General features: G+C 44.1%; 1 protein-coding gene across 4 annotated transcripts in view; it reads right to left on the reverse strand.

Moving 5' to 3' along the window:
* The window catches only part of atp2b1a (ATPase plasma membrane Ca2+ transporting 1a), a 34,082-nt gene extending 23,100 nt beyond the window's left edge, over positions 1 to 10,982 (reverse strand). For 3 of the 4 annotated variants that reach the window (XM_034578022.1, XM_034578025.1, XM_034578026.1), the window contains exons 1-2: positions 10,809 to 10,982; positions 1,266 to 1,753 (exon numbers count right to left, since the gene is read on the reverse strand). In XM_034578022.1, the coding sequence (XP_034433913.1) occupies positions 1,266 to 1,458 (193 nt within the window). In that variant the 5' untranslated portion in view covers positions 1,459 to 1,753; positions 10,809 to 10,982. The remainder of the gene's footprint in view (positions 1 to 1,265; positions 1,754 to 10,808) is intronic. The other variant, XM_034578024.1, reaches the window with a different exon arrangement.
* Positions 10,983 to 12,695: the final 1,713 nt, after the last annotated feature.

A 12,695-nucleotide genomic window follows, 5' to 3' on the forward strand; every position in this document is an offset into this window, starting at 1 on the left:
ACCAACTGTGCCAGCACCTGCTGCAGAGGGGAACAAACAGGGGCCTATAGTCAAACCATTTGAATGTTTCTATTTTTTCTAAAAGCTGCCTTTGCTTTGCAGGGTATTAAGACAATTTATCTGAATATTTGTTTCTACTACAAATTTAGAAACCAATGATTCCCACTCACATCTCTCTGTCTGAAAGTCAGATTTGATCATCTGAAATGACTGACGATGTAATACTGAAGTAGTTTGACAGTCGCCAACTTGCCAACTGCCACACGCATGTTTAGACAACTCCCCCGCTCTGACAAGACAAATTCCAACTCAGCACTTTCTTCACAGGTCACACAAAGGCCTATTCTGGAGCCTAAACTCCAAATGAAAACAGCTAAAGAGACTACGCGTGGTGAACACAGTCCACAGAGTCAATACATGAAAGGTCAAGAATTAAAAGGCACTGTACCGATTCTTGAATGAGAGTTGTTACATGCCGTTTTATTGCATTTCTAGCATTCTTTTCGGTTAGGGAAATATATTCGCTTGCTTTGAGACAATGCAAACAGGGGACTGTTGCTGCTGCAGTGAATATGCGGTGCCGTTTTAATCTGGGATCAAACTGAAAATCCCCTCCCGTAAGAGTTCAGTCAAGGTCACACTGGCGATTAGGCAGACCGTCTATAGAGAGACAAACTGAGACAGAGCGAGAAACGAGTAGCAAAAAAACAAAACGCCAGAGAGCTCCTGGCAACCACAACTGCCCCAGTGGAGCTTTAACCTAACTGGAAATTGCTCCAGAACTATTAGCATGGTCCTTTCTTCGTGGTGACTGGTTTGGTTGTTCGCCACATGTGGGACATCGACCCGGGCAGCACCACAGCAACAACCTGCTACTATGTCCAGGCAGACAGCTGGTCTGTCTGAAGCCTGCACACAGAGGCACACACACACGCACACACACACACACACACAGAGACAGAGGTGAAAGGGAGAGATGAGAGGGTGCGGGGGACATATCCACAGGCCTTGAAATAGAGCAGGACTGGTCCAGGTCAGAACCAGCCTGCCTGGCCACCTGTCTGGCTTATGAGTTATCCAAGGAAGTGATGTCAAGGTATCCACAATGTGGACGACACAGCCAATGACATGCCTCCTAAGCTATGTGTGCACCACATTCGCATTTCCCACAAGCACTGGCTACCAGCACTTCTGTAAACACATCCTGTATTTGATGCAGTTAAACAACAGCCATTGTGTTGAGTGTGGTGGAAACGGTACTCTACCATCTATAGGTGAAGATTTTAATCGGTTGCAGAGTCCGTGAGTATCCCCATACGTTTCAGCGACTTTGCTTATCGCCTCTGTGCCTCTCAGTTCCATAAGGGAGCGCAGATCTTTGAGTGTGCAGCCAAAGTCTCCATCGTGGTTGGCCTCCACAATGGAGTTCTTCACCCCACTGTACGAGTTGTTTGCCATTGTCTCAGCGCCTCCCCACACTATTGCAAAGCGTTGCTGCTTTGGCTTGACAGCCGGGGGCAAAAAAAAAAAAAAAAAAGAAGTTGTCCTGGAAAAGCTTAAATCCTCAAGAGTGTGAACCAAGTAGTAGTTTCCATAAACAGCTGATGGGCCCTTCACAGGCAGCTGGAGTCATACGCCAGGTAGCAGGGCAGGGATATTACAAAACAGGCCATTTCCCTTGGAGAGCCGAGTTCCTACTCTTTCATGGTGACTGAGGATCACCCACAGAGCCGGAGATCACCATGCATGAGATCTGAAAGAGAGAAGCAAACGTACAAAAAGGTTATCTTTAGTGACGAAGTGTTATTTCACGTACAGCAGGGTTGAGGTTTCTCGAACATTTTCTGAAATCACACAGACATCGGATGAATAATGTTTGGGCAAAATGAGCAGGAAAACTTCTGTCTGCTGGGCCAAGTGGCTAAATAATTGGCTAAACTGCCTAAGGCCATTGCGAAGAGATTATGATTAGCTGCACTTGAGTTGTGTTAAAATAATTATTATTTTGTCATCCAGACAAGAGTTTTGTCTGGTTCTGTGCACTCTGCTTCCTGGGTGGAGAGTGTGAGCAGAATGGAGCATTAGTATTCAATAATCACTTCGCTCCGAGCTGCTCCCAGGGCATTTACGGCTTTTGGGAATTTAAAAATCTGTATTTTCTTCCTCTACAATGTTTATCATTAAAACCAGCTCTTCTTAAAGCTGAGTCACAGTTTCCTCCCCCGTTTCCTGCATTTCACAATGTTTGGTTGTGTCATTCGCTGCTGTCTGACCGGCTGAAGGATGCGGGTTAAAACTACTCAATGCACATAACACACAAGCTTAATCACTTGCCAAAATGTGTTTGCTGGCCTGTGGCTGGTAACCTACTCATGGACCTTAAACAGTGGCAAGCCCAGTAGAGCACAAGATTAAATTCTGTCTACAGCGAGTACCAATCCGATACCAGTGCTGGAATAAAACACATTTTAACAGCTGTATGTTACTAAACCTGGGTGGAAGTGATGATTGCTTGATTGCTATTATTGTTGTATGACCTTGCTCAGGTTGAACCCTTTGTAAACATTATTACATCATCTATTTTGACAGTCATATTTGAAAAAAGAACCCAAATAAATAAAACTAGGAGTACACAACATTAACTGTAAATAAAGGTTAAAAGTGTACTGTCTGCAAGCTCTAAAAACACTACATGCCAGTCAAAGTACAGCACAACTGATATTTTGAAGCGAAGACGAAGGCGTGATTCCCAGAAAAAGATAATTGCAGTTTTATCTGGTTAGACAAAGATGTGGTATCCAATTGGTACATAGATTCAAGTATCACCGATAATCGGCCTGGCATTTCCGATGCTGGTATCGTAAGTCTCTAGTTTTCCTTTTCTAGTTTGACCAGATGTTGAGGACAGCATTATAGCCATGACAGCATTACGTAATGTTACATGAGCACCCTGCCAATATCAAACACATATACGTACAGTAGGTCGGAGAGGAGGAACTTTAATCAGAGGCAGTAATACTGGGGGGGGGGGGGTCACGTCGTGAACAGGCACCAACTGACTGATTACCTTAGGAAAAGCCTTCTGTTTAATCTAATTAAGACTATCTGTGGCATCAGGGAGCTCCATGGTGCTCTACATGGGGGAGTCCATTCTAATGAGGTTGCTGTCCATTCAAGCTTTAATCAGCCTAACACAATGAGGCTGATTCATTCACGTCAGATTGGATTTATTTGAAAGATTTAACAAGATGGGCTTGATTACTAGTCTGAAACAATTTGTGAGACACTATACTGTACTTTGAGCTATGTCAGCATATAATCTGCATTGAGGTGAACCTGGACCAGACAGGGATGTTCTTCCATGTCTGGAAAAATGCTGCAGTTATCCCTCCTGTCTGGCTATAACACGAAGATCAGAACATATCTTTGCACCAAACTTCAAAAACACGAACAAAATCTAAACCAACCCCAATAAACCCTGCAACTTTAAACGTGGACGCAGATGCCGAAGGGGAGAAAATGTAGCCTTTATCATTGCTCACTGCACAAACCAACGCTCGCAGCTTATTCCACTGAGATTCTTGGAAACTATTCTGTCACATGTTGAGATTCTATTTGGAGCCATCTGCTGTGGAAAACGGGACAGAATTTATTATTTATTACACAGCATAATTGCAGGGCCGGGTGTATTGCTGAGGTGGGAGAGTTCGTAGAAAAACCCTTTTTTGGAGGGAGGAAATACAGCTTTGTACACACACTGACCCTAAACCCACAGATTTAAGGTCTTCAAGGGTCTGCATGTTGAAGCGTCATTAAGAAATCCATTATTCCGTGGGCTTGAAACTTATTTCTGACTTCTGAATAAGTATATGGTTTCACCTTTTACTGACATTTTTCTTTTATCATTTTTTATTTATGGTTTTATTCATTCATCTTCAAAAATCTATTTTATGTCATTTAATTTTCAGCAGTTTGATTTTCAGCACATCAGTCAATTGTGAAGCACTTTGAAGTGCCTGTGTGAAAGGTGGGTTACAAATTAAGTTTGGCCTAATACCATAAATTATTATTATAAATATTAACACCCCAGGTATGATTTCCATAGAAAACATAAAAAGGAATATTACTAAGAAGAGCACAGGAAACGATTTGCTTGTGATTCATCTCTTCACAGCAGAGTTCGTTCCATGGACTTCTGGGCAAGTTACACCTCGCGCAGTGTGTCAATCATTGGACATGTGAGAAATGAGACAATTAACTGGAGTTGAATCCCAAACCACGTTTCTTCACTCATGCATTATCTTGGTATCACCCAGAGACTATGTTTCTTGAAGCACAGCTCATCCACAGACTCCTTCAAGTGAATGTCATGTTGCACCTTGCAAAGCATATGACTTTTTAAATGTGTGAATGAACCCCGTGGGACTTGACTCTTGCCTCTGGTACCACATGAGCAGCGCACATGTGCGGCAGCCTATGATAATGAAAGCAATTCTCTGACTTCTCCATTTCCCCGTCTTTGTGTCTTCCTCCATGAGCCCTCACCCACGTTCACACTCCCTAACCCCACGAGCAGCAACAACGCCAAGCTGAAGGAGGTGCCAACATTTGCTGTGCTGCGACAGTTTCGGGTTGCGGAGCAGGTCACATGTCACAACAGTGGAAAATAATTGTGATTGGATCTCCAAGCCAACAGCTGGCATCGTATGGTTGAATGACAGAGGCGGAGGTTAACCCTTTGTAGGCAGCCGCAGCGAAACCCATCGCTCAGCATGAATATGTGCTGGTCTCGCCCAAGGACCGGAGACAAAAGATCATAAGTCTCTTCTCTACCCGAGCTATTTAAGGCTGCTATCACACATTAGACGCACACTAACTCCTCTACCCCAGAAGGGCTGAGGCGAGTGGACATAAGTCGACAGGACAACAGTGGTGGTCATCTCAGAAATATACTCAAGTCTTTGTTTCCACGCTAAGGAAACCCTCTGGCAGTTTGTGCACCTCTACGTGCCAACAACTCGATGCAAGTCGAGGATAGCAATTCTAGGGATCCCTCTGCAATGGAGCTGCCTAATGCGAGGGGTGGTATTTTTAGCTTCCCCCAGACTGCCCCTCCCCCCACTGCTAGCCATTGCTGAACTGGGTCAGGCCATGTAAATGTGGAGGGTACAAGGCAGAGACACCCAGCCCTCCTTGTGCTGCATGGCTCGCTAGCCGAGGGCGTCTCTTCACCACGCAGACTGGAACCTCAACTGCTGTCAGGCTGCCAATTCAAAAGAACGCACAGTCAGAGGTGTCGGCGTCAACACACTTCTCTTCATCTCTTCTTACTTCATGTGGTAGGGACGCGAGATGGTCTCTAACATGAAAATAAACCATAATCGTTTCTCTCTTTAATAGGAGTGAGATGTTTAACGGACAAGTAGTCAATATGTATTCTTGAAAATATATTTCCAGGATAGTTCTATAATTTATCTATTTTATTAAGGCCATTTAAATATAAATTGTCTTGTTTCATGTGACACAGCAAGTTTTATGCTAATGAAAACAGTAATGTACTAAATTTGTTTAAAGAACTGAGCTGTTCAATATCCTTCAACAAAAAATGTAACATCTCATATGATTTTCGTAATAAAAACAGTAAATATAATGCTATGTTGCCTTTATATTCAGGTCAAATATTTGTAGAAATTAACAAAAAAATGTAAATGTCAATTTCTATTCTCTAGCTAAATACATCACACCTCATCCACAACTGATTAAAATATACAGAAGGAGGCAAATATACTTAACATTGATAGTTTACCGTCTAGGCCGTGATCTGTGCTGACATTGATGTTTTCGTGACAACTGCCTCTCCATGATGGATTTGCCACAAATTCCCTTGTAGGAACTAGACTGAGTATCATTCCATTTTTTTCTAGTAGAAGGTCTTAGAATCTCGACAATCGAGTTGTCTGGAATGCTGCAGAAGTCACAACATGAAGTGCAGACTAGCCTGAAAGTGGGGCAGGAAATTGGCTCCTCGCAAAAAGAGCAGATAGAAATTCGAGCATTTGATCCACAAACATTCCCGAACCTTTGCAGTACAGAGGCATTTAAATAGCTCAAGAATGAACAGCAGGTTGCTGCAGAGTACTTGTAATTATATTCGCCAAGGAAAAGGGCCTGTACATAAAAAATCCCTACATGCTCAGGTAAAGGTTCCGAATAAATGTGACCTTTACAAAAAACGTTACTTACAATAAAACATAGCCACAGCCATTTCATCATACAGCAGAAAAACGATCCAGTGTTTCTTCACATCATTACAACTTCTAATCATTGTGAAGATGTCTGTGCAAATGTTAAGAGGTCATATGGTGTAATCATTTACTTCTAATTTGCTCAACAAGCTTTGCTGTGTCCTAAAAGGTTATATTCTTCTTAGGATATAATCCATTCTGTCACCTTTTCCTATCATTAATAAAAAAAGACATTTTCTTTGAAGACCAAATGTATTATAGACACTCTTACTTAGATGTGTCCTAGTCTTAGTATTCAGGACTGTATAGTCATCCTCAAACTGTGAAATTAATCTCTTTCTATCAGAATCCCACCCGACCATCATAGTCCTCAATCTGCTACATCATTTATCTGTATCAATAATACAACTGCATGTCTAAGTAGAGACTGTGAAAACATATTCTTTTTTTCATTCAGAGATTTTAAAAAAACAGGAAGGATTTTTTTTTTATCGTTATTTTGCCTTGAGCCGAGTCCTTCTTGTGCATAGGATGGAAAATATTCTAAAACGAAGCATCTTTCATCAGGCCACTTTGAAGATGAGAAGCTCTCTGCGGCCTTTGTTACGTCTGATTCCTTTCACTGCCACAGTCTGACCTTGTTGTCCTTACAGTTTTGGGACGCACCAGTGTTGTGCACTAAACTCATTTTACCCAGTCTGTAAAGGGGAATGTAATTAGTGATAGAAAAGCATATGCACAGAATGCTATTATTGACTAAGACAGGCAAGTGGGTGGAAGTAAATGTAGTCTGGGAGCTACTGCTTGGATGCTACACAGCAAACATCCATCCATCCTTTGTAAGTCAGCCAAAACTTGCAAGGCTAACGTTTTATTTTTCCTTCTAATGGCTATGTCATAGTCAATATCAGGGTAGTATTTTACGACTAATTAACATTTACATTCACGTAGGCTGCCTTTATCCAGGAGGAGTTCAAGCCAACCATCAGTGTATTAACTGTCATTGGATCTGGCTTCACTGTGACGGAGCCTGCTTCAATGGCAACATCACTAGACACAGCAACAGAAAACAATAATTGTCACAATATCATTTTTATCAAAAGCACAACCATTTAAGTTAAATATATATATATATCGATAAGTTGCTTATGCATTGTTCCAGCACAGTGAGGAGGTATTACACATCAACATGTTGCCCAGCCCCATCTGTAGATCAATTAATCTATTGATGATGAAAATGTGTTCAGAAGATGACAAGAAATGTGTTTTTCCATATTAAATGTCCCTCAAGTTAATGTCATCAAGATCTACAAAGTAACTCACATGATGGATTTACAGGAAATATATTCAAGGAGAACTGGTTATTGTTCAGTTATTTGGCTAAAGCTGTATGACATGGTGGCCACTGGTCTGTCTCCAATTGGCTGATAGTGGAAGGTTTCGAAATTTATCAGAAACCATCTACGATAACATGTGTGGAGAAGATGACACCAGTGTAGGACCAATGCCAAAAGAGATACTGTTCACCAGAACCAACAACAAGCAGTAGGGCTGGATTTTATATGATGTTGTTCCTTAGTTTTATTAGAACATATATATTTTCAGATACACGCAAACTTCTAAAAAAGCTGAATTTTATTTTCAGAAATGCCAAAACCAAAATAAATGTCCGGCAGACGTCTTGGAGCACTGTCTTGATGACTAATTCATGATATTTTGCAGCATGAGCCTCAGAGTTGTTTTAGTGTGCAGGATCAGTTTATCAAATTCGTTTTGCCAGTTTCTCCACATTATAATCCACAGGGTCTCCCTGCTAATATAACATTAACCCAATGTTTCTTTAAATGGCAGATTCATTTCAGTCACACCAGGGTAATTCATTTTTTTACTCTTTGCTTTGTTGGGTCACATTTGAACGAATGAGAAACTTAATGAAACCTAAAACCTCTGGAATAACCTTGGCCTTGCAATCCACACAGAAAAAGAAAGATAAGCAAAACTCCATCGTGAGTAAATAATACCATAAATACATTGTACTTAACAGAGTAAAACTAGAGTATATTTAGCTTTCCATGCCAGTTTCCATGAAGCTCAAAGTCACCTTAATGACCTACAGTGGCTTACTCTTTAAACAATGGTTTATGCTAAAAAATGTAACCGAAAAACAGAGACTGAACTGAGGGTAAGCATTAGCTGCTGTTACGAAATATATTTTTAAGCCTGTGTGTGTAATTGACTTGAGTGCAGAGCATGACAATGAAATGAGTGGACATATCAAGCAGCTGTAAGGGGGACTCGTGCGTGATGAGCTGGGTACAGACATGACAGGCGATAACTGCCTGGAAGAAATGTGTGCTCGGTGTACTGCTTTACTTCACAGTGACAATCGCTCCACGGCCATAAACAGCACTCATTTTAAAGAGCAAGCAATCATGTTACGTCGATAGAAATCACACGAATCGCCAGCGTGCCTGCATATAGGAGCAAATCCTTGCGTGTTGGTCTACAAATGAAAGGAAAGGACCAACACTATCCGGCAGAACCGCACGGCCAAGGAGGTCAAGTGATCTGGCCTCTGAGATAAACAAAAAACGAGTATAACAACCCCTGACTCATATCCTCTGGCCAGGCCGAGCAGTGCCGTCAATAGCCCAGGCCGTTGTGAAAAAGCACGGTACGGCGAGGAATAAGAAGATATTTTTGTCATTCTTGAGTGACAGCAACAGTCCCGAGTTCAAAGGGCTCAGACAGAGCAACAGATTGCGTTACTTGACGGTTTCAGTGAATCATTAAACAAACTCTGAATCTCCTATATGCTGAGCTGGAAAGCTCTAATAAAATATTCTCTGGGTTTAGCAATGAGTGATCATTTCCAATGTAGTAGAGGCAAGAAAATCCACTGAAAACTATACTGAGCTCCAGCAATAACGCAATGGCTGTTAGCTTAGCTGTCATTTTCTTATGTAATACAGACAGGACTTGCACACCTCGCGTAGCTGAATCAGTGTTTTCACTTGAAAGCAAATATGTTCTGGTTAAATCTACAGTGCTGCTTGCTGGAGGATCACGAGTTGTAATGCACAAAGAGAGAGGGAGACAGTGCTGGAGCCGCAGCCAGCCCGGTGCTGTTTAATTGGATAAGGAGTGATCCCTTCAAGTACACACCAAAAAGGTGCTGGGAGGCTGCAGCCTGGGAACTCGCAGGTGATGTTAGCGAGTGCACATCACATTTCCCGGCAGAAAAACAAGCGTGCACGGTGAATATGTGCAGTTTGCATGACCTAGAAAGCTAAGCACACGGTTATATCACATGTGTGCGAGAGTGTAAATGGAGATTTCAAGTGTCAGGGTTTTTTTGGGGGAAAACTTCAAATCATTGCCCCGTGTGCAGGAAAGGAAAGCGAGTGTGGTGTGTTTTAAATAGCACAGATTAAAGTGTTACTATGAGATTTAAGCTTCTGTGAGTGGTTTGAGGTTAGAGATTAGGAGACAGGTGCCCTCCCTGGTTGAGGTGAGGGTTGTGGTTTAGGTGGATGCTACAGCTAAAAGTGAAACTCGGGGGTGACACAGTATAAAGAATTCGCCGATTATAACCGACTGGATGAGTCCTAAATGACTGTGTGGAGACAGACCGGTTCACCCCCTCCGAGCACCCGGGAGCGGACCGCGTGAGGAGCCGCACTGCGCGGACTGCAGCACCCGAACGCACCGCTCCGGGGCCGGTGCATGTTTTTTTTTACCCACACCGTCGCCGGCGAACTGCCATTACCTCCCGGTCTATAGCGTGAAATGTGCTGGATGACAAGTCGGGAAAACGCCGCCCGGTGTAAACTGGGGTTCGTACGTTACAATGAAACACGGGCAACTTTCTCGTAGCTCCACATTTCGGCGTGAATTCAGAGACTCGCCGTCCGAATACCCCCGGAGACGGTGAGGGGGGCGACGTTTAAAATACATCCAGGCTAACGCACAACGTTAGCCAACGTAGCCCCCCACCCCCAACCCCCCCGAGCGTTAGCTTACGCTGATGGTAAAGACTGGAAATAGACAAACGCTACTTCCAACAGATTGGGGCAAGTGGAAAATTCACACAAAAACCCCCCAAAAAACCCCACAGAACTTAGCCCAGGGTGCCGCTGGAGTCTCGGCGAGCAAACACGGAGCGGACGGGGAGGGGGGGGGGGGTGAATCTGGCGGCATCCTGCCCTGGATAGTGTCGGTGCGTGCGGGGAGAGAGAGAGAGAACGAGACGCCCAATGTCAGCGCCGGGATCCGGGATGTAACGTTAGCTTAGCGACGTTAGCTTGGTTGAATGCTAACTACCCGAGGCTGCTACCCACCGCTGGCCCTCGCCGAGCCACTGCACAGAAAAAAAACGAGGACTCAACCGCGGCGTGGTGGAGGAGGAGGAGGAGGAGGGGGGGGGGGGGGAGCGGTGGTAAATGCAACGGGGCCCCGGCGGCTGCACTTCATCTTGCGGCGTTTCATCGCGTTATCACAGGGGTGGCGGGTGGGAAACACAGCCATGGAAGAGAGAGGGAAGGAATTAGAAAAAATACTTACTCGGATCTGTGGAGCGCTCCCCGGGTCCCGTCCTCTCGTTCACTCACCCTCAGTCTCACCACGGACTGAACTCTCTCCCCTGCTCGGAGGTGAGGTCCCGCCCACTGCGCTGTCACACAAACCACGACCTCTGCCGCGCAAGATGGTTCCCCCCCTCCTCCTCCCTGTTGCCCAGGGAAACCTCCGACCACGTGACCGGAAAGCAGCGAGAGGAGAGGAAAACACACACACACACACACACACACACACACACACGCGCTCGTGCAACTGTTTACACTTGGCCGCAGCTAATGCTAACGGTGCTAACGGTGCCATTCAGAGGGATGGGTGGTTTCATCAAAGAGCAAATGCAGACGGACAACACCCACTTTTTTCTCCCAATACTTTACATATACGTGTCTCATACCACCACCATTAAAAACATATGATGGTAGATGCATAGAAATTAAAATGCAAATAGATAAGTTAATGTAGGATATGGATATTTTTTTGGGGGGGGCGGGCGAACCCGGAAGTACGAGGGGGGCGCATCATCTCGCCCCGCTCGCCTCCCTCCTGTCACCACACCGCCGGGGACATGTGATGCGCGTCAAAAGGAGGATGGGCACGGAGCCGCTGGTGTGGATTCCCATTGGACCAGCCGGCATATCAGTCGCCTATGGAAACGGTTACGTCATGATCCGTACTCCCTCTTTTTCTCTCTTTTTTTTTTTTGTACCTCCTCGCTCCCGTGCACGCTCTATAATAACAGGATTGTTCAACAAGGCCCCCCCCCCACCCACCCACCCACCCCAACCTCTCTCCCATATCCCCAAACCATAGCATAAGATGCAGCCTGCAAGAAGAGGAACAAGAAGCCCCCCCTCTCCACTGCCGCATCGTCTCTTGCTGTCTGAACTCCACAGAGGCTCTTCCCTAATAATACTTGACGTCATTCTTTCCATGACGTAGTGCTACTTCTACTTCTTCTTCTTCTTCCTCGGATTCACTGCCTGTGCAAGTCTGAAGTCCTGGTGAGAAAGGAGTCGGTCTCACTGTCACTGGAGCCAAGAGTCAGTGAATTCCCCCCCCCCCCCCCCCCCAGATTTCTGCTTTTATAGAGAATCAACTGCGCATTCATAACGTGCAAAACAGCCCAGAGTCAGCAGGAAAATCCCCTGTGATCACCTGGCATGCTGCTTTCAAGAGAGGTTTATGCACAGGAGAATACAAAAGTGATCTCAGTTTTATAATTTCACATTTATAATTAGTTAACCGTGATGATTGATTGTAATCATGATGGTGGATTGTGATTTTGATGGTAGATCGTGTTGGTTGATCACGATCGTGGTTGCAGCTGATCGTGGATTATGATTACACCTAGATTGCTTAGATATAAAACAGGCCTTCTCGCATATACTAACATTATTGGCAACACCTCTATAATAAAAATTGTCTTTTTTTTTTTTTTTTCGTATAAACACTAAACATTGATACAGCTCTCCATTTATGTTAGGCACCGTCTTTTCTCATGCGACACACAACATCTACTGCACTTCTGTCCATCCTGGGAGAGGGATCCCTCACATGCAATTCTCTCCGAGGCTTCTACATTTTCTTTCCCCTGTTAAAAAAGGGTTTCTTTTGGTTTATGACCATGATGGACCCTAGGTTAAAGAAAAGATAAGTGGTGGTAGATGATAAACTGAAAACAAACCCAGCGGAGGTCAAACCCAGGTGTTATATCCTTTCTTCATATAATGGGATTTATTATTAACAAAACATCCCTAAGTGCACGGGGAGGTGCATTTTCACCTCTACAGATTTGTAAACAAGGGAAAAGTTCAACGTGTTTACGCCTGTGTGCAATTTTCAAAAAAGAAACGTTGGTTCAGAACTTCTGAGTCA

This window comes from Hippoglossus hippoglossus, chromosome 23 (genome assembly GCF_009819705.1).
Source record: "Hippoglossus hippoglossus isolate fHipHip1 chromosome 23, fHipHip1.pri, whole genome shotgun sequence".
Lineage (NCBI taxonomy): Eukaryota > Metazoa > Chordata > Actinopteri > Pleuronectiformes > Pleuronectidae > Hippoglossus > Hippoglossus hippoglossus.